At 37.0% G+C, this 24508-nt stretch overlaps 1 protein-coding gene across 1 annotated transcript in view; it reads left to right on the top strand.

Moving 5' to 3' along the window:
• The window catches only part of mapkapk2a (MAPK activated protein kinase 2a), a 28388-nt gene extending 5077 nt beyond the window's left edge, over nucleotides 1-23311 (top strand). The window contains exons 2-10 of the mRNA XM_032549957.1: nucleotides 10862-11001; nucleotides 17817-17881; nucleotides 18028-18107; nucleotides 18207-18333; nucleotides 18900-18975; nucleotides 19070-19194; nucleotides 20301-20386; nucleotides 20500-20580; nucleotides 21610-23311. Coding sequence (XP_032405848.1) covers nucleotides 10862-11001; nucleotides 17817-17881; nucleotides 18028-18107; nucleotides 18207-18333; nucleotides 18900-18975; nucleotides 19070-19194; nucleotides 20301-20386; nucleotides 20500-20580; nucleotides 21610-21747 — 918 coding nt within the window. The 3' untranslated portion in view covers nucleotides 21748-23311. The remainder of the gene's footprint in view (nucleotides 1-10861; nucleotides 11002-17816; nucleotides 17882-18027; nucleotides 18108-18206; nucleotides 18334-18899; nucleotides 18976-19069; nucleotides 19195-20300; nucleotides 20387-20499; nucleotides 20581-21609) is intronic.
• The last annotated feature ends 1197 nt before the right edge of the window (nucleotides 23312-24508 follow it).

The following is a 24508-nucleotide window of genomic DNA, read 5'->3' as shown; positions in this document are numbered from 1 at the left end:
AGATACGATACAACAATGTTCACCTTAAACAGAATGTAAAAATATAATCAAAGTGATGTTTGCTTTAAATATTTCTTTAGTAATTTTTGCTTCTGATGCAACCCAAGTGTTTCTCAGGGAAATGGGGGGCTTTGCAGAATATTAGAAATAGTCAGACAGTGAAGTGGGTGTTATTCCCTATCATAGTGTCCAGACAGCGTAGGGAAAAAAAACAGCATTGACCCAGTTCTTTCATTTCTAAACCCAAAAACTGCATGAAGGGATGAAATGTGTACGGCAAGAGCACATCAGGAATGCTGCTGCGTTTTTATCGGCTCACATAAATTCTCACAAGTAACACACACCAGAAGAGCCAAGCATGTGTAAGTGTACAGAGACATCACAAGTCATCAGACTTGTCTCTTGATTATTTTTTGCTTCTGTTTGTGCTCGTGCTAATGTGTCGAAACTCAAAGGTGACAAAAAAATGTCTCCACGGCAGCATGTCATGCTGTGAAATACTTTGCAAAATGTTGTTTTGGTTGTGCTAACTCAGTTAGCTAACCCGTTGTGTTCATTGATAGTCCAGGTTCAAGTACCTGTAAACTTAACATGTTGACGATGTATTGATACAGTGTGTGCATTTCTTGGACCACATATTGTTCTGGTTTTGCAGAATAATGCAATCTTTTTATCTGGCTTTTCTTTGGGGAAAAAATCTTTTTATATGGACATTCTCTTAGGTTTAATAAACCTCATACATTATGAAGGAAACTTCTTATTTAGTCACTTGCGACTATACCTTATTACCGGCAAATGTTTAGCAGACTGACGTTGCTTTTAAACGTAACCATTTATGGCCTTCTACTGTATTGCATCTAATATAGCCTCTCTAAAAATCAATAACTCTTTGATTGACTTTATACATGCATCCTGTGTTGATTGGTCTGCCTGTAATGTGTCCTTGTTACAGAAATATTTTTAGAGGTCTGAAGTACTGCCAAATGTTGTTGTAAAGTGATAACACTGTATAAAAAAAACAACTCCTAAACGAACTGAAAATTAGTTTCTTTTATGTGGATGATGGACTTAATTTGACTAAATTAAAAAGGAGCAATAAAACAAATGTTGCTGGCTTATATAGGTCTAGCCCTGACGTTAGCATAAAGATGAAAGTAATTACTTTCAAAAATATGTACTTCATAATGTTGAAGTATATTTCACATGTTGAATTTTTGACAAAAATTCAACATGTATTGTGTTGAAATTAGAAGTGTTTTAATAGGCTACAACTTAAATTTGGACTTCAGGGAACACCCTGAATGAAGAATGCTGATAAATAATGGTTCAACATTAAAGAAGATTTAAAATCCATTTTGTATATTAATTTTCCCCAGTCAAAATTTAAAGTCATCATGTCAGGTTCTCTAAAAATATCAAAACAGTCACAATTTATTTTTGTCTTTTGGGAAAGAAGCATCAAAGCTTCAGATTAGCAAGAGTTGATATCGATAAATCTACCTAAACTTTACATTTTGCTGTAGTATCATAAGTTTAAAAGTGGGATGTTTTTCCTTTGCTATTTAATACAAAAAGTCATTAAAAGTAAAATATATTATCAGTATTAATGTTTCTATTTCACTTATTGGTTGTGTTTTTATTACAAGGAAATGTGACTTTTTCATTATTGCTCCTTAAATTTTTTTCCAGATATTTCTTCTAAATAACCACCAAAAATAGTGAAAATATTCAGCTTTATCATTTAAAACTTATGTCATAACTAAATATTATTTTTAGTATCATTTGTTTACATTAGACCATAAAACTCCAAATAAAAGGTAAAAGGATTGCTCCACATTAAAGCCCTGGCTTTATGGACCTTTGATGTGATGCATAATGAAAATCTACGAGTGCAGCTGACGCATTTACTGTCGGTGTTTACATAACCTGGGCTGGTTTAACATGTCATGCAGCGGGTTTGGGCCTTATCTATTTATCACAGCTATGGAGAAGGGATCTAGAAGTATTTGGAAAGAACATGGTGTTAGATTGAGCTGAGAAGCTATGTGGTGTGACGACTCTTCAGGGGTAAAATGTAAATACAAGAGAGGACAGCAGAAGGGGGATGGTGTGTGACTGGGCTGCCTGAAATAAACTGCTAGGAAAACAACCATCGATCTAGCGTCTATACCTGCTGGTTCATGTAGGATTGAGAGAGGGGCTGCTGACCATCTCTTGTCGTTGGAGACATGGTTCACCGTGGACAGGTCCCCAGTCTATTAGAGGATAACACAAAGACAAACAACCATGCAGAGAGACCAACCCAACAGTGGTTACAATTGTTACAATTTATATCCGACACGTTTAAAAGTTGTGAAAGTCACTCCTTATGGTTTTCTGCCAAAGTGTACACACTCCTTTTAAAAGGTCTGGTTTTTGTGATGTAAAATGAGCCAAGTGCAACCTTCTCACATGTATCCTGTACAATTTAACTGAATCACAAAAATTTGTAAAGGTGGAAAAAAAGGGTCAAAAATCGAGTTACATTGGTGAGTCGACCTTTAAACTAATCCTTTCATTGAGCATCTTTTGACTCAAATTTAGCATCCAACGTTTTTTGGTGAGTGTGTTGGGATCCCACAACTTGTTAATATTTTCCCACTTCACCTTTAAATGGTTCATCAGATCAATCAGATTGGGATTGTGGAGACATTTCTTGTCCAAAGTTGTCTTCTGGTGATCCCACAGACTTGGTTTTTATTAATAAATAAGCAATTTTAAACCATTGAGTTCCATCTTCTGTTATTTTGGAAAACAACTTGGACTTATTGTAATGCTGAAAAAGCAAATTTATTTTCATCTTCAGCTTGTTTGCAGACTTTTGATGTTTTGGTGTTAAACCCCATTGGTATTTGGATATATTAGTGACTTTTCCCACCTTGACAATCTTTAAATAAATAACTCCAGACTTTATTCAGCCACCTCCATGTTTCAGTGTCTATATGATGTGCTTCTGTGATGCGGAGCACTGTTCATTTGGCAAATAATCCAGTTTATGGTTCAAAAGTTCAACTTTACTTTTATGAGATGATATCAAATTTGTCGACAAGGTTTTGGAAGATTTTAATCAGGTCTGGGTGTTTTTCTCTGGAAGAGAAGAATCCTGCATTGCAACTTTGTTTCTTATTGTGGGTACATGGAGAATACAGAAGCCTGTCGTCACATGAAGAAAAATAAAAAAAAATAACACTTGTTGGAAAGTTTTGCAACTCCTTCAATGTTGCTGTCGAGCTACTTGAAGCCTTCGTTGCCAGTTTCTGACACATCTTTTATTTATTTTTTTAAAATAAATTTCTAGTGTTATTTCTCCTATTGGAGGTGACTGGTTTGCATCAAGTTGGCCCTTCTTTCGACTTGATGTCTTGTAATCCCTCTGATCCGATGTAACAAAATGCCAGCTGGCAAATATCAGGTAAATCTTAGGTCATCTGAATATTATTCCATTTTAACTCAATTCGATATAGTTGAACTGCAGAAGATTAAATGCTGAATCTGAGTCAAAATTTAGTTTAAGTCTGTCCAGATTTAGTCTCTTTAGTTTTAGTATCTTCATAGTTTTATGTTTGTGCTTTGGATAGGCTTCTTCATTTTTTTTTTTTTTACATAAAGTAGTACAGCATAAATATCGTGGAAAAATTAAAATGATATATCTCTTCTGGTGATGTTTTTTACATCACAACAAAACTGGCATTTGAACATGGTTGCGTATGCTTTTAAGCATCACTGCAGGTAAACATGGTAAGCCGGTGTAAAAAAGAGGAACTGAATATATTAGGCCGTTTAAATTTATGACCACTAATCTCTTGAAACATGGTAGAACTGATTTTACCTAGACATCGTTTTATGAGGACTTGGCAATCATAACAACATCCATGGATAATAAATCCATCTGAATTCACACTGTTGTCTGATTAAACATTAACATGATAACAGTGAAGTAACTGTGGCAATATGTCACTAACAAAAAGAGGAAAAAACTCCAGAAGTGGAGGTGCTACGTCAGCCCTCTGAATAGTTTTTCACCTCTGTTTTTCATATATGTGTAAAATCGTAACTCCATTTATCTTTAATAATCTGACATTTCTATTGTTTCTGTCCCTAAAGAGGGAAATCCACGTCTTTTGGTCATAAAACACATTCATAGGTTGGGAGAACGAGGTATTTTTCTTTAATGGTTCTTCAAGTTATTGTTATCATTAACACTTTTTTTTTTACTATTCATTATTGACACAATTCCCTTTAAGGCTTTTTCTGTTTGAAACAAAGTTTAGTTGATGGTCACTGACAGAAAAAAACAACACTGCCTTTAAACTTTAGGGTTTGAGTGATTTGCATTTGTCTATGGTTTTTATTTTCGGTGTTTCCATCTGGAGGTTAGATTGAAGGATTTGTAAAATCTGATAAACACCACTTCTTTTTTTAAGTTAAACCAGGTCAGCAGATGTAGTTTTCTTTTTGACACCCAAGTTTGGAATTCAGGATGATTCACTTTTTCCTAATTTTATTTTCCCTGTCCTAAGTGTTTAATCCTTATTTTTTCTGAAATGTGAAGCTGGTGCTTGAGGCCGCTCTGCCTTCTGTAACTAACCCTTTACTTTTCAACTCCCATCCTTAAAAACTAAAGATGGGAGTTGAAAAAGAGTACATTTCTTTTTCTGTTTTACATATAAATTTGTCACTTTCCTGATGTGTCAGGACAGTGACACATCAGGAATTGTAGCAAGGAATTGCTACTGTATTCTTCGCAGCCGTTTGTTCATATTTGCAAAATCTACATGATGCACATGAAGAATATCAGTGACACTTGCACAGACCTACATACAGTATATCTTACTAATAGGAATTGTGAATATTTTGATACCGGTTGAATGCAGACAATTAGTAACTCTTATTATTCCAAAATGAGGCCATGCTTGTATTAGAATCTGTATTTATCATATGTGTGACTTCTGGAGGAGCAGACCACCCCTTTCTATGTGGGCGGATGTATGATTGTAAGGATGTGGTTTGATAGATGGAGAAGAAACTTGCTAACAAGTTGTGTGGCCGAGTAGTTTCCAAGCTGATGCAACTGTCATACTGTAAAGAAAGAAAGTGCCCTAAACCTGGACTTGAATATGTTTGTTCAAACGTATAACACAACTTTTAAATAATAAACACAACTTCTAGAGCAAAACTTCATGCTTGAATTTTTTAGCAAACCTTTCTCTGCATGTTATTTGCTACTTGATACTTGGGATTAGTTCCTGATGCGGAAGCAGTGTGGTTAAATTGTGCTGAATGGCGTTAACAGTAAAAGGAACTATTATTCCCCTTCTTTGTAAAGGCCATTTAACCAATAACCAGTCTTGCTGCTCTGTTATGAATGGTAGCCAAAACGACCAATAGTGAAACTACCTTGAAACTTGTTTTTTCAGGAAGTCTAATGCTCACCTCAAAATTTAACTGAAGTAGTTTACAGTTGTAAACACTAGAAGTGGAGAAAGTGAGAAAATAAAGTGAGATCTTAACTTGATAAGCTTCTAATCTAACGTTTGTTTTTGTTATTTAGCAAATTTTAACCATTATATGGCATGCATTAAATATAAGTGCCACCACTTTTCAGTAGTTTTAGCAGAACATCCTCATTCTTTTTTTAAAAACTACCCGAGGGAGGGTTTATTTTTTTGCATACTAAGACTTAATTGGTGTATCTTTCAAAATAGTTAGTTTCCACTTAAATTTTATTGAAAGAAAAAAGTTGTGGCATGTTGCTTTTGTTTTAAACATTTCCACAGAACTCAACAAATAGAATAATTTATTGGAAAGTACACAATGGAAATAAATTCACCTGCTTGGTGCTGTCGTTTATTTCACAAGGAATGCCTCAAATTATTGAGATACTTGAAATGACTGCTATGATTAAGCAGATCATAACTCTGTGAGGATGACAGATTTATGTGATCTCCATTATGCAATCATTTTAGTGCTGTCTAAGTAGGAAATAATGAATGACTGATCAAAGAGAGGTGGAAGGGTTTTTATTTTTCCTTTATGTTGCCTGTGCTCAGTATTTGCACATGAGCACTGCTTCTACAGTCTGAGTCATTTCAGCAGTTCAACATTTAGCACACGTGCTTGAATTTGTACTAGTGACCCATGCGTGGTTCACTTATGTAGTTCATGGATATTAGTGACAAAACGCGGTCCATGCTGTGAATCATGAGGTTACCAAAGGGCTGAGTTGGTGAGGTCCGACCAGATCGTGGGGTGGAGATTGTTTGAGTCAGAATTATATCTGGTAACTTTTATTCTCCGTTTTACTTCCATCAACAGCGTTATCTATTGTTTCTGGTTATCCTTATCCTGCACACCCTTGCATTTGATCTTCAAAGACTCAATAACACCCATTTTCTTTCCCATTAGGAGCTTTCGTTCTGTATAAGGAAGTGAGACGACAGAAAGTGTTACAGCCTTTGCTCTAAAACAACACATCCGTATCTTAGAGATGTAGTAGACTCTCACTTCCTCCTCTGTTAGGACACTGCTTAAGGGAGCATCGTTTTGAGCAGCTGGGAGCAACTGCCAGTTGTTTTACAACCAACGCTGTAACACCTCCTGTCATCTCACTTCCTGATACAGAACGAAAGCTCCTAATGGAAAAGCAAGTGGGCGTTGTTGAGTCTTTGAAGATCAAATACAAGGGTGTGTGATAAGGATAACTAGAAAGGACAAATAATGCTGTTCATGTGTTAGCAGTCAAACTTTATGGTTTTTTTTTCACAAAACTTGTTTTACAGTTCAAACCACATGTCAATATACACATTGTAGAACTTGTAAAAAACTGTTTTATTTTTCTCACTGTCTTTCCTTTTAAGTCTAAGCCAACAGACAAACTTTGCCTGTTTGGTTTCTCTTTGCTGTTAAAGCTTGGGTACAAATTGTACAAATTGGTATTTCCGGACACAGTGACTGCAATTGAACCACCAAATTAGATACAAAATGGCCCTGATCTTGGCATAGAAAATTTGTGTGCAGAACTAAAAATGTGTTTGAGAGCATGTCCTAAATCTGACTCGGTTGCATCAGTTCCATATTGAGGAATGGGAGAAAGGTCCAGCAAACTCTTGTGAGAAACCTCTGGAAGGAGACCCAAAACATTTGGTCCTCGTCATACAGCATAAAAGTAAATGGTTGTGAATTTATGAATTTGAGCAAAGTAAAAAAAACAAAATAACTAATTATAGAACAGGAAACAGTTTGATTTATTGTCAGTGAGAAAAGAAAGATTGTTTGTTTTTTAGTGTATGTGAACACCTTCTGTTTACAGTTAAAAAAAGAAGATCTTATGTGGCTTAACAAATGCCTTTAATACCCCAGCGACACAAACACATTTTCAACTTGAATGAGTCTACACTGACAAGCCAAAAGCACAAACTGCATCTTCCTCTGGCAGCTCGTTGTTTAGCCTCTTTTTGTCAGCATAAGATGCTTTTCTGATTGAGCTGAGCTTAACCTGTCACCTCGGCCTATTCTTAGTCCCCCCACACGTTTCCACTGCACCGTCACCCACAGTGTGATTTTTAACTAGCTGTTTTGTGGCTCAACGCAGCAAGTGGAGGAAGTGGTCTTCTTTTGCTGAACTGTTTCTCACCTCCTGCTGTTTTTGGCCGTCCCTCGGGAATTTTTGTTGGGGCTTGTGGAAGTGTATTGTGTGCCCATCTGCCTCCATCTTTTCCCGCCTTCTTAATAAGCTTCACTGTTTAGTTTAAAAGGGCAAACAACAGATGATTGGAGGGCAGTGGGGCGGCATGCTGCACAAACACCAGCAGTGAGGTCACAGGAGTCTGCTTTCATATGCATTGCAGGTGGCCTAAGGACAGAAGGACTTTTTTTGTTAGATTTTTTTGACATTTAAGTTTTTTATGTAATGGAATATTACTTTCACTTTTAGGTTGTGATGGGAAAACAATTTAAGAATGTTTTTTTAAATAGAGAAATATGGATTAGCTGTTGTGCTTCTATGAGCAGTTCTGGTCAAAACATGGTCATCTCACTTCATTCTATTTTAAGCCGAAATATCATATTTCACCTTAAAATATGCAAAGTGTCCAAAATATCTCACTGTGCGCAACTGTTTTTTTCTAAACAACGTATCTGCCTGAGGTTAAATTATTTTTATTGTGATGTTTTGTCATACCAGCACTTATACTGTGTTTGATTTGGGTGTTAAATGATCCACAATGTTGTCGTAACAAAAATTACCCATAAATATGGTGGTAGACCAAAGGAAGTTTGAATATTTGCTAAAGCAGTCCTTATGTTTTTTTGTTGTTGTTTTTTTTACGAAGCTGCTATAATCGTAAAATGGTGTGATGAGTTATTTTTATAATACAAAGCAAAAAAAAAGTATGCACAAACCGAATATATTCAGAAATACATTTGGAACTATAAAAACAAAATAATTAATATAGGAATAGATGTTTAATATTGTGTGTTTTGTGTGCGTTTTGTTATGTTTATGTCCAACTGGATTATGTATTTTTGTGTTTTCCTAGTTACTCTGTTTAGAAGGATACAAACCAAGCTGTGGTTTGTTCTACCCTTAAGATTTGTTAAACTGGGTTGTATGTGTGGTGTTGATGTAAAACATAGGTGTGCCCAAACCCTCCATACCACATCTTCCTGGTAATCGTTGCTATGTATTACTCTGGCAGGTTCTAGTCTTCTCTTCTGTCTGGAGAATAAATCTATTTCTTTTGTCCTACCGTATAGATTAGAGGGACTTTTAATTTACTTGTCACCAGAAATTCTTTGCTTATCAGAGGTTAAAGAGATTTTAGGGATCTTTGGCTCTTCTAAGACTCATTTGTTTTAATTGGCTGACCAGCTGAATGAATTAAACTGAGCTGAATAATTCATGGGTCTTCAACTCCACTCCACCAGTCCTGCTGTCCTGCTTACTTTGGATAAAACGTTGCTTTTTTTTTGCCTGTCATTCTGAATATAAACAGACTACAATGCCGGTAGTCTCTGAATGTTTCAGATTATTCTGAAAACTGTATTCATTTGTTAAAAACTAACTAAGCTGCTTGGAAACTTGTGGCTCTTGGAAAATGATTTCTAGTGTATTCAGCATGTAGCAAGGATAAAAATGTATCCCAAAAGGCTCCGTGGCACAGTTATGAAGTCTAAAATACAGCTACACTTTTCGGTCGTTCAGATGTGCCTGCTTTATTTTGACTGCTTTCTGCTTGTGCCTACAGCCTGCATCTGCTTGATGTTGAGTTAAATTACTTAATTAATTCCAAAGAGAAATTAAATGCTGTAACACAGACTTAAAAGCACCATTACTACTGTCTTGAAAGTAATTTATTTCAGGGTTGAGAAATATTCCCATAATCGTTAAAGCTTGCTTTAATCTCTGTGCTATTCTGTAAAGGTGGATTTTTAGCTCTTTGTGTGTGAAGTTTCTGTTTTCCAACATTTTTTGGTGCATTATATTGACACATTTAGTTGAGATTTTTTTCTGAATTTGTACAATAATATCTGTAAGTTACCCTTATTCTTTCCCATATAGATGGTTATTGCTAATACTTTTGTACTTGAAATGCTAAAACCTGCAAACTATTAAAGCTTTAGCTTAAGTTGTTTCCTTCATTGTTCTACCATTTTGGACAGCCATAGCTGCTTTCCTCTGTAAACTGCTTGCTTAGCAGCACACAAGTCCACTGACAGTGTGTGTTGTGAAGCACCAGAGATCAGAGTGGATACTTTTTGCTCAGAGGAATGAAGCTCACTCTATTGTATTATGACAGTGGGCTGGGTTGGAATGTAACATAACAAATTAGATGGACTGTGGCTCATTGTCCAGGCTCCTTTTTTATCCTTTTTCTTCTTTTTTTTTAACTCACGAGAATAAGTAAATGTTAATTGCAGGATAGCATGATGTCTCTCTAATTGAAATATGCGCATAGACTCATTTATCATTTGTTTTTGTTTTTTTTTTCAGTTATATTTTAATCACTATCTGAATTGTAAGGAAATACCTTTTGGTTTAAAAAAAGTCATGTCATCTTCACTCACTTTTAATGAATTGATTAGTTTATGCACAAAATTACAAGACTAGATAGATACACATGCATGATTTTTGTGTGTGTTTTGCAGGTGCATAACATTTCCAGGTCACGTCCTTATTTAATCAGTCAGGTGTTTTACTGCTATGTTAGATACAACTTTCTCTGTCTGCTGGTAGTTGTTTGAGCTGATGACTGCCCACTGTTTACTCTTCAGTATACATGTTCTATAAGTTCATATAAAAAAAAAAAACTAGAAAATTTTGCCTGTTTAAATTATTCATGTATTGCATGAGACAGTGTTGTTGAATTTTAGTGTTGTTGTTCTGCCTAACCCTTATTAAATGAATTATTGACTGCTACTTTTCATGTAGACGTTCTCACAAGGACTGTGACAGAAGTAAAGTCATGGACTGTGTGCTGACAAAGTGTCACAGACAGAGGGAGCTACCTGCTCACAAGTCTAAATAAAAAAAATTCTCCTGTATATTTAACATTTTGCCATCTGGTGGCAGCATAACATCTCCAAGTTGCTGTTGCTTCATGCTACGTGCAACATTCTGTCATAAGATGGTCTTTTTTTTTTAAATACCTAAATGGAAGAGGAAAAACAGAAAATAAGTTCACTACTTTGAGTTTAGTCTTTTTATTGGTTACTCTGTCAGTACTCTATGTAATCCAGGTCTATGGATGTTAAATATAAATAAATATTTACATATGGTACATATATTGTTCATCACGCTCACTCTTTTTGTGTTTGTGCTCAGATGCTGCAGGACTGTCCCAAGGCACGCAGGGAAGTGGAGCTGCACTGGAGGGCGTCCCCATGCGCTAATATTGTGCGCATCATTGATGTTTATGAGAACCTCTATCAAAGCAAGAAGTGTCTCCTTATCGTCATGGAGTGGTGAGTTCACAGTCTGTCTACACAGACCCTCATTCAACAGAGGTTCTCCTTTATAGATGGTGAAACATTTTGGGATTCAATTTATTCACTCATCAAAATAGCAATATTCTAAGATTTCTGTTTCTGTTTGAGCTGAAAATTCAAACATCTTCATATTATGTTTACATTATTTATCGTTCGGAGTGTCTAAAGCAGGGGTCTCAAACTCCAGTCCTTGAGGGCCGCAGTCCTGCAACTTTTAGATGTGCCTCTGCTGCACCACACCTGAACAGAATAATTAGGTCATTAAGGCTCTGGAGAACTGATCTACACAAGGAGGAGGTCATTAAGTCATTTCATTCCAGTGTTTTGTACCTGTGGCACATCTAAAAACTGCAGGACTGTGGCCCTCGAGGCCTGGAGTTTGAGACCCCTGGTCTAAAGCGTCTTCTCCATGAGAGCGGCTTTAACTGGTTACCAGTCAGCCCTGTCCAGACTCAACTCCAGTAGCAGATCCTGCATGGCTCTTCTTTGCTACCACTACCACTCTAGGGGTAGTACAGGCCGCGCCATGCCGTGTATCATTCGCAAGCAAATTGTATTGACAGCAGACTGCATTTCTGACTGATCGGCAAGAGATGTACGCCACTGCAGGCGAAGGCCGGACCTTTCAAGATCCAAACAACAACGTCTCAACCACCACAGTGTGGCTGGCGGATATGCCGTCTGCTATCAGAAAGCTGATGGTGTGCAAGGGTGTAATCAGAAGCAAAATCAGAAGCACATCCATAAACTTATGGAGTGAAATAACCATGATTTCACAGCCCTACAAGTAACACGTGACTCTGAAAAACAAGAATGCAATGAAAAGACGAGCAACTGTGCAGCTCTGGTTAACGTTCTGTCAGATCAATAGTTTTGCACTGACTGACTTGAAACACCGGAACTTAGTTTGACGTGATGTGCATTTTATTTTTTGTTTGGGTTTTCGTTTTCAATAATGTTCATGCATGGATCTTGCACTGCATCGTTTGACTTCACCACATGAATCTAAAGCTTGCACATGTCTATAAAAATGAAAATAAAGTGCTGCGATATGGATACATTTGTACATTTAGCAAAACAGTTAGCTAACCTGAATTGTTTTCATTATGTTTGGGCCAGATATGAATTTCTATAAGATAAAATGAAATACCTGGGTTTATTTGAGTCCATGCAAACCACAACCTCAAGGTTTTCAGTTGCTGAATGTTGCTGCTAACAACCTCATCGGAGTGCCAACCACAGCTCCTGAGCTCTGATGGCTCGCCCACGTTCCTGCTCAGAATCACAGCAGCAAAACGGTGAGGAACACACTGCCAATGGAGACGCTCCAAGCTTCAGTAGAATTGAACCAGACACTCGCCAGCTAGAGTTAAGCTTGACAATGGAGAAGGGGCTTAAACTGTCATAACAAAATACAGGAAAATCTGTTCTGGGAAAAATAAATCACATCCGTAGCTCTTCCGACTTACCCAACATACCCTCCTTTATTTGAACCAACTGTCAAGTTCATGTCATGCTCAATTCGCTACAGCAAGAGTGGAAGTGGAAGCAATTTGTTTCTGCTTTGTTTCTTTCTCACAGACGTCAGCTTTTTGGCACTTTTTACAGTATTTTTAAAAAATATTGTTTCAATTTGTACTTTTTTGACTTCAATGACAATCTGACTCCTGATCCAGTTTCTTTTATTAGGATTTTTCTCGTTTCTTTTTTTAAGTTAAATATTTAAAATTAAAGAGTTGCAAGTTAACAATAATGAGAAAAACCCTCCCATTATTTTACATTATGTTGAAAGCATTTTTCAACTATTTAAAGGGACACTATTATGTAAAATCGACTTTTTTGAGCTTTACGTTATTCCTTCATAAAAAACACTCTTGGACTGTTGCTTTGATTTGAGAAGTCTTTTAATCTCCAGTGGCAAAACACTTAGTGCCTTTGAGGTGCAGCTCCTCCTTAGAGGTGCAGGTCCTCCTTGGAGTTGCAGTTTCCTAGCAGCCCTCCTGCGCGACTCCCCCACTCTGCTCCTTTAAACTAGCCAGCAGCAATTAGCAAACACCTGGTGGAGCTGTACATCTGCTGAGCTCATTATATGAGCCACTTCTGAGTCCAATGCTGGTAAAAACGTTGTTAGATATATGAGAGAATCCATGTTGTGATGACTTCTTGAAGACTGGGTTTCAGAAAGAGCAGGAGTTTATAAAATGAATTACGACGTCAAATATCTTCTAAGTCTTTTGATATATGTAGTATTTTCATAACAACTCAAGGTAACAGAGTTAGTTTATTGTGCTATAAAATAGCACTATGTGCCTGGAAAATGTATTATACTGCCCCTTTAAGTCTTGCATCAAAGAACTTTAAGACACAAACTGATTTTTCCTCTATTTAGCTTTTCTTCTTTTTTTTCACCTCACACCTTTGCCAGCTTCTGTTTCGCTTTGCTTTGATGAATTTTCGCAGACGTCTTTAACGTAACCCAAAATGACTTGCCAACTAACTGTACCCATCAGATTTGTTGGGTATTTTAGATTGTAATCACTTTCGAAAATTCACAATTGAAGTTTCGTCACATTGTCCGTACCATCTTTGACGATTTTTTAATTTGAATAGAATCCGAACAACTTTGTCATCTCCTCTGTACTGAGCGGGTTGAGCTCAAGGTGGTTCTGACCGCACCAGTGGGCCGGCAGGTCCACCTACTGTCAGCATCCTGACTCGTCATTGTCCTGGACCAGACTGGTGATGGTGGCTTACTTTTATTACAATTAATAAACATATTTCCTGCTACCTTAAAAAGGTTAAGTTACATAGAGTGAGAGAATATCCTAAGAAATATTAATTGAAAATCTAAAGAAAAACATATTCAGGATTTGTCTGAACTACTGACCCGCCCATACAACATGTGGTCGGTGAATAAGTCAGTTTGTACTACATGTTATCAGAAGTGCTTTGCAGGCTGACTTACAAACCCAATTTTGATCATAAGTCATAAAAAGCCCAAGTCTGTCAGACCTCATGCAAAGTGATTTAGCTAAATTTAGCATAATTTAGCTAAATTTATCTGTGAAAAACACACACACCGTAAAACATGGCTTCAGCAACTTTTGTATTTGTTTGCATGATGTTTAACATATAAAAACTGAAAAAAAAGAACAGAAATTATGTGAAAAAATATTCTTTGATACAGACACTTTATATTTCAATGTCTATTTCACAAGCTTATTATTTTACCATTTAAAACTAATTTAATTTTATTTACTGATGGGGAGGAAAGGCTGTTTTTATGATAAATATTTTCATTAGTGACTATTGTATCGGTAATGCATTGTGATGACTTTTCAGCTTAGGCTGATCCTTGTGGTCTGAGTTGAATCATTTCATTAAGATTCACAGTTCACTTCTTTGTCGCGCGAAGCTGTCATCATTGTAATGATTCAGTTTCTGTTTATTTCTACAGCCCACAGGTGCTAGTGTTAAGAAGGCAAAGTTTAAGCCTACAAAGGTTAATTTTATTCAGCTTTTATTGTAAATTTACTCAGCATGACCTTGGTGCAAAATGACCCATTTCCTCTAAACAACTTACTGTTATTTCCTTTCCATTTCCACTTTGTTGCATTTTAAAACCGCCAAACCCCCATAAAGTTGTCACACGTGCATCCTTTTTGCTGTGTGGTTGTCGTCGCTGCACAAAGGCAGACATGTGAGCTGAGGTGCTCATGCAGTGGTGTAGCAAGTGATGAGTAATTTCCTTGAGAGATTCTGTGACAATTAAAGAAAAGGGTAGTTTTTCTTATGAAATCAAAACATTTCCTAGAATATTACACTTGGAGAACTATCTTGATGACCTGATTGTTCTGCTACCTGATACATGAGTCATTGAGTCTGACCTACATTAGGCACTTTGAACAATTGACCCATGTTGTGTAAAGGGTCACAATGCCAGGGTCTCTACAAAATTTCCAAAATTAATCCCTTTCTAATTAAAGTAACCTAGATAGGCATAGATATGTTTATCTTAAACATGTTAAATTACAAATAGTTTAGTTGAGAACTCCTTAATCTAACATTTGTATTTAAGACACATTAATGTATAAAACACAACTAATTTAAATTTGATTCGGTCTGCATTTATTAGAAATAGTCGTTTGAGATGTCGTCAAGTCAGTCTCTAGTTTATCGTTTCAGCTGGTTGAACACCCTCACACTGCTGATGGGATGTGAAACAGTGTAGGCTGATGTGTGTGTAAGAATGCCGTTTCATGTTTTTTTGCTGTTTCAGTAAGAAATACGTACCTGTTCTCCACCGTTAATCAAAATCATCATCGTTTGTGAAACAAAATTCACGTCCTCAACAGTTTTGAGAAACGTAGAGGAAGAGGGTTGGGCCGAGACACTTCGAGAATATCTTCTTTCTCTGAACCATGTTTGGAAAAAAAGAGACACTGAGTTAGATTTGAATGAAAGACGGCCTGCATTGCTTAAAGGTTTCCGCCGTCCGTTTCTCAGAATGCAAAATTTAACTCGTGCTGCGGTTCTGGAGGGGATACCTCTGCTCTAATTCTGATTCTGCTTCTCCTGTAACCACTCGCATGCCCGAGGAGCCGATCCTCGGCGTTATGAGCCGTTCAGCAGATGTGAAATTGGTATTGATGATTTGATCTGAAACTCGTGCAGTCATAGCGAGCAAAAAGACTAAATGAAACTTATGGAGTAAGTTGGAGAGAGTTTTCTCATATGCAGTAAGTAATCATTAGCTGCATTTTTGTCTATTTGCTGAGATAATGCAGAACTTTATAGAGGTGTTCCTGTGTAAAGTTGTCTTTATAAATGACGACTTATGTTGTTGGTAGTGTTAAGTGAAAAATGTGTCGATATAAATTGCCCCTGAGAAGTACACACATTTATCATGGGTATGAATATCACAAGAGAGGGTTGTCTAACTTCAGATCTCAAAAGTCAGAGTCACACATGGTCACCGCGTTCAAGTTGGCATCCCTTTTGAAGGGTTCCTTAATAATGTATCTTGACTAGATTTTTTTTTTTAAACTAGAGTTGGGTGCACAAAGTTGTGTTGTGACGATTTAAGGATCATCGATTTAAGGATCGTCACACGGCACGATCCTTAAATCGTGCCGTGTGAACCAGACTTAAAACTTGCAAGCTCCACTCCTCTCATCTCGTCCACTGCCCTAACGCTCTCTGACTCTGGTCGCTATGGTAACGTTTACATATCCCTTCAAAATAAGATACAGATGCGCCACAAAAACGAACATTTTACTTTCATCAAAATTTTAACAAACTATAATGACTAATGGGAGCCTTGAGCTTGTTTCTCTGCAACGAGACGGTCCCATCTGGGAGTGATGAGAGACAATGACACCCGAAATGTTGCTTATGCACAGGATGCCTGGTCTCTACGTGGCGAAGCAGTTTGAAGGCTTCATTGCCTCATTAACGAGCCGGTCACCATATCATGCAGAGTGGGCTTGGAATGTGGGAATCACCATTCTTCTGTCTCTTCTCTGGGCCTGTTCCCCTTTGCAAAAAAAACTTTCCAAAGACATTTGATTTGTTTCTTACTCATTTTGCTGCTTGTGGGCTCAATGTCGGTTACGAGCAAGACGTAACCGAGAGAATCCAGTTAAAGGATTTTCAAAATAAAAGATCCTCCAGACTCAAATAATACATAAAATGGAAATATTTAACTATTAGTACTGGTCCGCAGCCCGGGGGTTGGGAACCACTGCTGTAAGGCTCCATGTTAATCTGGGAATTGCTGTAACACCATAGTGGGTGTCCAGAGTGAAATAAGTTCAGATAAGCTCTTGCTCAAAAAATGGCATCTTTTAAGACTTTAGTTGCAGCTGACCTCATGGACAAGCCAAGTATCTTCAGCTTTGTGGTCAAATGATACCATCACCAAGCCACGAAGTTATAATATTGATGATAATTTAATGAATATTTGAGTCAAAGTGGAGCTTTCAACCAAATAGGCCTGGATCACTAAATACATATTCTCTTACTTCATGCTCTACTTCTAGTCAAACCACCATCTTTTCTGCTGAAGATTGCATGTAAATTTACAATTTTCACACTGTTTTAATCTCAAAAACCTCCTGCTGATTCAGAGAAAAAGGCGCCGCTTTAGTCATCAGTATTACCGGAACTGACCACACTTTTATTAGCTGCTATGTTCAGACTCATTTTCTGCATTAGACTTCAGAGCTCTGCATTTTATATCTCCAAAAATTGGATTTAAATTTTTCTGATTTCTGACAAAGACAAAAGAGAAAAGAGAAAACAGAGCAGTTTCTAAACAGAGGAAACCCCATTATCACATTATCAATTTTTTTTTTTAGTCCCCCGACAAACCACAGACCACCTGTTACAGGGAAAAGGAAGTTAGAAAAAAAGCACTCCGTCTTGTCTATTCTTTGAAACTGCCAGTATGCTGAAGTAGTTCTTGTTTGAAAAATGAGCAGAGCAGTACCATATTTGGAAGTTTTACATTCATTGAAAAGATCAGCATTATCTGCTTTTCAGCATTTTCCTCCTTTTAGGAACACCAACGAGTACTTAGCATCATCTGCTTAAAGTAGTGCTAAATCACTCCTTCCTGCAGGATTTCTATCATCTTCAGTGGGATCCAAACCCAAATACAAACCAAATCCAGATTTCCTTCGATTTCACCTCTTAGATAAAATGTCATTCTTGTGCAACTCCTCCTAATGAAGTTGTTCTGTAGATCCAGCTATATTAATAACACCATTTGTGGCGTCTGTCTTTTACAGTATGGACGGCGGTGAGCTTTTCAGTCGAATCCAGGACAGAGGAGACCAGGCCTTCACAGAGAAAGGTAGAGCGGTTTTTTCATAAGTCAGAATACCAAATGTTATGATCACCTTCACTGCATACAACTGGAATTTTCTATTTGCTACAGCTGCAGTGTTGATGTGCATGTTTGATCACTTGTAACATTTGTAAAAAATATCTTCATTGTAGAGGCGTCTGATATCATGAAGAGCATAGGAGAGGCCATACAATTCTTACATGCCATCAATATTGCACACAGAGATGTGAAGGTTTGTTTCATATCTTAGTGTTATGCTCATTATTTATCTTGAATAATAGTAAAAAAGACACCTGCAGGTTCTAAAGTGTCTCTGTGGTTCTTCCTGCAGCCAGAGAACTTGCTGTATTCTTCGAAGAGGCCCAGGGCTCTCCTGAAACTAACAGACTTCGGCTTTGCCAAGGAGACGACCTCACACAACTCTTTAGATACTCCCTGCTACACACCTTACTACGTTGGTGAGAGTCTGCACCTGCACCACTCTAACGTCTGACCGTTTGTTGTTTTTTAGGCGTTGGCTGCCTAAAAAATGTGATATAACTCTGAGTAAAAATGACACGTTTTCATGGTATTACACAGAAACGTGATCCAATTAGCTTTTTTTGGTAATAGAAAAGTGACAATTATTTCTAGTGGATTGTTACACTATGACATTTATAGTATTACAACTATAGTTTTATCTATGAGATTCATTTATTGTTGTAAGGGCCAGCATTCCTTCAAACTTTGCACAAATAAATCTTAAATTGCCTTTGTTTTATAAAATTATTATTGTCACAACTACTGCACTTTATTGCCTCATTGTTTACATTTTGCATCTTATGTCTGTTTTAGTTTTTTCTACTTGTCTGTTATGATGTGTGCTCCTGCCTTTTTTTGGCCAGGTCTCTCTGGTGAATGAGGTCTAGAGCTCAGCATTTTCTTTCTGCTTTAATCAAGATTTAATAAGAAACAAAGAAAATGCTGGTCAAATAAAGTTACTCAACTTTATTGTTTTTATCCTTTATTTAAATTGTGTTTACAGCTCCAGAGGTTCTTGGCCCAGAGAAGTATGACAAGTCATGTGACATGTGGTCTTTGGGCGTCATTATGTATATTCTGTAAGTCGCTCATTCTGGGCTTTCTATCCCTTCAGCTCACTCATTGTTAGTTGTTGTTTTTTTCTCTAATCTTAGCTTTTAAAATACCCAACAGGTTGTGTGGATACCCTCCTTTTTATTCTAACCATGGCTTAGCCATCTCTCCTGGGATGAAGAAGAGGATAAGGATGGGCCAGTATGAATTTCCCAACCCTGAGTGGTCAGAGGTGTCGGAAGAAGGTAAGACTGTAAAACTGAACTTTTTATTTTGCTTAAACGATTTATAGAAAATTCTGTAAAATAACTCTGGTGTTTAAATGATATTTTTTAAAATAAATCTTTGAATAGATTATTGTATATTTTTTAAATGGTGCACAAAAAGTTCTGAGGCAGGTGAACTTTTTTTATTACGGTTAGAATTTGATGACGGCGCAATTATTAAACTCCTGCTGGTGTTTGAAACGTCCCAATAAACCATGGCAAACAGATGACAAAACTGATCAAGAAATTGAAACTGATCAAAGTGTTTCGCCTCTAAGGCTGCTGCCGCCCGCTAAGCCGAAAGTCGACTCTCGTTTCATGAGTAATATGCTAGTTTTAAAAAGAAAACTGAAGCTACGTAGTGATGATGTGTAACTGTACAGTTTCTCTCCAAAGAACAGATGGAGCAGTGGACCGTCTCAATAATAACTCACTTTAATTCACTTTGGAAAAATCTACTCAAGTGTTTTTTTTTTGTTTGTTTGTTTTACCAACAATGTTTCAAAGAACCATAATTTCTTTGGAGAACGCTGCAAAAAAGTACTTTGCTCTGTTACATAAAAATAAAGTGCATCCATTAATGCATTGCCTCACTAGCCAATCAGAATTGTATACATCTGTGTTTGATGAAGCTTTGTTATTCCAATGCAGATTGTAGCCAATTCCTGTTTTTAAACGATAAAGAAGATATGAGAACAGCATTGAAAGTTTTTGAAAACTTGGGCATTTTTATTAGGAAATTTAAATGTGTATAAAAGGACACACAGTAAGATGTTTTAAGCTAACATCTTATAGTAGCGATTAGCCTGGTTAGCATGACAAAAAAATAAAGACTGGGGAATATAGATCCATATCTTAACCATAACGATTTACAAAATCCTACAAAAAATATAATATGTCTGTATATATATGTATGTATTGTATGTGCAAATTTATCTACCGGGTGCGGAACAAAGTGTGTACATTTCCGTGGAGACATAGATCTTAAATTCCATAATGGTCTTAGAAAGTCTTGAATTTGAGTTGGTGAAATCCTGTGAAAATATGCAAATGAAATCATAGACTTTCCTATCTTCTTTCCGCAGCCAAACAGCTGATCAGGACCCTCCTAAAGACTGAGCCGACCCAAAGGATGACCATCACAGAGTTCATGAATCATCCATGGATCAATGTGAGTGAACCATAATGTTCATCTTAATGTTTTTTTTTATAATTTCCTACTGAATTATTGTGGTCGGCATTACTTCTCTAACCTTAGAGATGTTTTTTCTTTTTTTCCTGAAGCAATCAATGAAGGTTCCCCAGACCCCACTTCACACCAGTAGGGTTTTAAAGGAGGAGAGGGATGCATGGGAGGAAGTCAAGGTGAGGCATTTGTTTTTCTCAATCTGAAATAAGATGCAACACACACTTGTATAAGGAAAAAGTGTGATTTGCAGCTCTTTCATGGAGAGTGTTCTCAAATGTGTTGTAGCAGTTACAGCATTCGGTTTTGGCTTGTCTTGCGTTTTTTGTTTTGTATTACTCTGGCACAGCACCACATTAGTGCGTAGGAGGTGTTTGTATACTAATCTTTACATCTGGTCTGCAGATAGGGGAGGATTGTAAAGAACTGTGCAGAGTTATTTCATAAAGGTTTGCACTGCAAGTTTTATTGCCACCCAACACGGGGGTGTGGTAAGTTTTGACTTCAGCACCTCTGCTGACTGAGACTTGCTGTCGTTGATGGTAACAACTTTGAAGTCATCTGGTTTGATGTGAAAGTAACGGGAGTTGCACCAAAACGTCTCGCATTTTTCGAATATTTGCTGCAGTTTTTGTCAGTTTTCTTTGTGATAAAAAATACTTCCAATTGTCTTCAAGGGCCAATGTAGGTGTTATAAGTGGATCTAAACAAATAAGAAATTAATTGAAACATTGATTTACTTCAGTAATTTAATTGAAAAGGCAAAAATTGTATGTAAATAGAGTTATTACACACAGTGACATATTTAAAACTTTTATTTCTCTTAATTTTCAGGATTATGGTTCAGAAATAATTAAACTTCATTATTTTGTTCATCATAAATTTCAAAATTACGTAAACGCATTAAAAAGGAGAGAATTTTAATGTTAATACACTGATGTATGACCAGACTCGATATTTTAAAGCAGAGAGTTGTTGCTACAAAAGATTATTGCTAAGAATGCTAGCTCAGAGTTCTGCATCTAAAAATAATGAAGAAGCTGCACAATAGGGATAATTTTAAGAGTTTAGAGGAAATTATCTGGATTCGGAGCTTAAAGAGCAACGACACACAGTCGTCTCCAGGACAACAACTGGAGACAACTCATGAAATCTTTTCATTTATGCTCATGCTTTAGCCTAATGTCTTTCACTGTTCTGTTTCTCAGGAGGAAATGACCAGTGCCTTGGCAACGATGAGGGTCGACTATGAGCAAATCAAAATCAAGACCATTGAAGACTCAACCAATCCACTGCTAACGAAAAGGAGAAAGAAAGCCAACAACCCAAACTCTGCTGCCCACTGAAAGAGTCAGGCTTGCATGCACATACAACACAGGTTGAGAGGAGAAAGCAATAATTTGTCGACACAAGTCGTACTGCATGGATTTTCTCAGTGTTTTATTTTTCTTGGCAAAAGTTTTGTAAAAGTGTATTTTTTTCTTCTTTTTTTTTTTTTGTTACTCAACCATTTTAACAAGCTCATCACACTGCTGCCTGCAGGGTGAAGAGCGGGTACATGTATTTACACCAGAAAAGAGATTATGAAATGCAGGAAAACAGAGGAAAGGGGTGTTTTAGATCTCTCTCTCATTCTCTTTTCAAGATATCAGATTGTGCAGTGAGAGAGGCAGCGATGTTGGATCACAACATGAAGCCTTAGCATTAGTTGTAGTTGAATATTTTTCCCCACAGCCCCTTTACCTGTGAATGTTGTATCACGTGGCTAATCCCCAAAAATCGAGACAAGCGAAGGTTTCTCTCTGTGTACATGCTAAGCAAGCAGATGTATTTTGAACTGACAGGAGGAATGTAAAGACACTGTCTGTGGGAATTGGGAAGAAATGGATGCTGATTTCTGGGATTTGGACAGGAAGTGTCTGTCAGGTTCAGTTTGTCTTTATGAATGTTAAACTGAGGCCTATGCACTCAAACAAGGGAACTGTGCCACTGACACTGCACCTCACTTGTAGCCCTTCTCTCCTTACTAAATGTGCGCTTGTCAGACAGAGATGGAGCAAAGAAAGACACCCCAGAATGACTCTTTCTTTCACATGTAGCTCACTGGAGAGGAGGCAACAAATACTGTATTTTTTCATGGATTTTTATGACCATTTTAGCCTAGGCCTTACTGAGTATTGCTTATTAGCATATAGCTTTTAATCCCTTCTTGGCATTTGGTTCAAGCTTTTACCAATGTTTCCCTTCTGATTTGAAAATATCGACGGATTGTATGTCAGGTGAAGCCTATGCAGATGTTTGTCAGCTTGGAATACCATTGAAATTGTCTTTTTTTATTATTATTTTTGATTGCAAATGTGTTGGGAAGATGTTCTGCATCAGTAGGAGGGATTTATGTAAGGAGCAGCATCCTGTATGGTACACACTGGCCCTTTAGAGGTTCTGTTAGAGGGCAATAATTAAATTGATGTGGATTTATGTCACCGCATGTTCTGCCATTTTCCTGAAGTTCTGAGTTGAATTAGAAAGAACTATGGTGCACAGTCTAAACCACCAGCAGGTTACCACACTGTGTAACTCTTCCTCAAGAGTTCGATCAATCTACCAATACACTTCCTAACTCACTTGGGATTGTAGAAAATAATCAATTGTCATTTTGGTCTTGTTACTTTATAAAATCACACCCAAGTTACCAATTGTATCACATCTCTCATAGTGAGAATGTTTTTTTTTTTGTTGTTGTTTTGGGGTGGGGTTTGCCTTTCCCCATCGTCCCTCAACTCATCACATCTTTGTAGTGGAAGTGCAGATGTGTGTGTCTTTACCCTCGTCTTTGAGTCTGTTCAGCTCCACCTGACATTTTTTTGTCTGCTTCAGCTTTGGATTAAAAAAAACAAATGTAAAACAAAACTGGTTCTTTGTTTTTGTGAATGGGAAATTACTCAAAGTCATCAAAGACGAAAGGCGGCGCACAGATATCACATATCTTGCAAATGTATGAACATTTAGAAAATCGGTAGCTAAATATTTCCGAAAAATTTACATTGCTTTGGAAAACTATAAGTTTACCTGGAGGTTTATCTCATAATTGCAAACTTAAATTTTTGGGGGATTTTTTTATTTTTTTATTTTGAGGAGCTAATGGCTTTAAACATGCAGCAAATTTGTCAAGGACAGAAGTGAGACCCTGAATCGTTGCATCAAGAACATATGAGTTACAGCTGCACCGCATGACATCCTGTGTCACTGTATTTTATTGGGATTTGTTTGCAATGGATCAGTAAGAAAACAAAAGGAGAAGAAGTACTCAGTTATGAAATTAAAATGTTTGTTTTTTTCCCCCGTTTTCCCAATCTGAAAAGTGTGGTGTGCTTGTGCATTCAGCCCCATGACTCAATACTTCCCTACAATTACTAGTGAGATTTTCCACCCATCTTTTACTCAAAAAATAAAAGATTAAAATTTTTTCTTAAGGTCTTTCTTAAGATTGTCAGTTGGACTCAGAACAACCATTACTGGCGTACGTTGAACCTCCAAGCAGCATTCGTTACTGGTTCTCCGTAAATGGCAGCCTGCAGCTGTGGCATGTGAGCCAGTTCAATATATATCTCCACCATATGGCCTTCTTCATCATTCAAAGATGGATTCTTGCTCAAGAAGCAGCTCTTGTCAGGGGCCTCCTGATCTACATACTCAAGAGTATATAGATAGTTTCAGGACAGACTCTGTTCTCACAGATATGACCGATGATGAATTAATAACATGAATGTAAGCATGCCAGTGCATCATTTATGCAAACAGAATCTGCAAATACCAATAAATTTAATAATCTACTCTTCTAATATAGATCAGCTTCCTTCAATTTGACAATTATGCTTTACTTTGTGTCGTTTTGTCATGAAATTCCAATAAAGCAACAGTTGGATCAACTTCAGGTTCACTCCTTCTTAATAAGTACTACATACAACCAATTTTGCCAAGACTTATGAAGCACTGAGTCAGTAGTATAAAGTCTTTCTTGACCTCTGTGCCCACATTAATTCTTTTTTCAAGTCAATCACATCTTCAAATATGACTCAGTTTGTTGTGTCTGCTCGGGATTTGTGG

Source organism: Xiphophorus hellerii, chromosome 20, assembly GCF_003331165.1.
Source record: "Xiphophorus hellerii strain 12219 chromosome 20, Xiphophorus_hellerii-4.1, whole genome shotgun sequence".
Taxonomy (NCBI): Eukaryota; Metazoa; Chordata; class Actinopteri; order Cyprinodontiformes; family Poeciliidae; genus Xiphophorus; species Xiphophorus hellerii.
The sequence above is the reverse complement of the archived record's forward strand: the minus strand, read 5'-3'. Positions and strand labels throughout refer to the sequence as shown.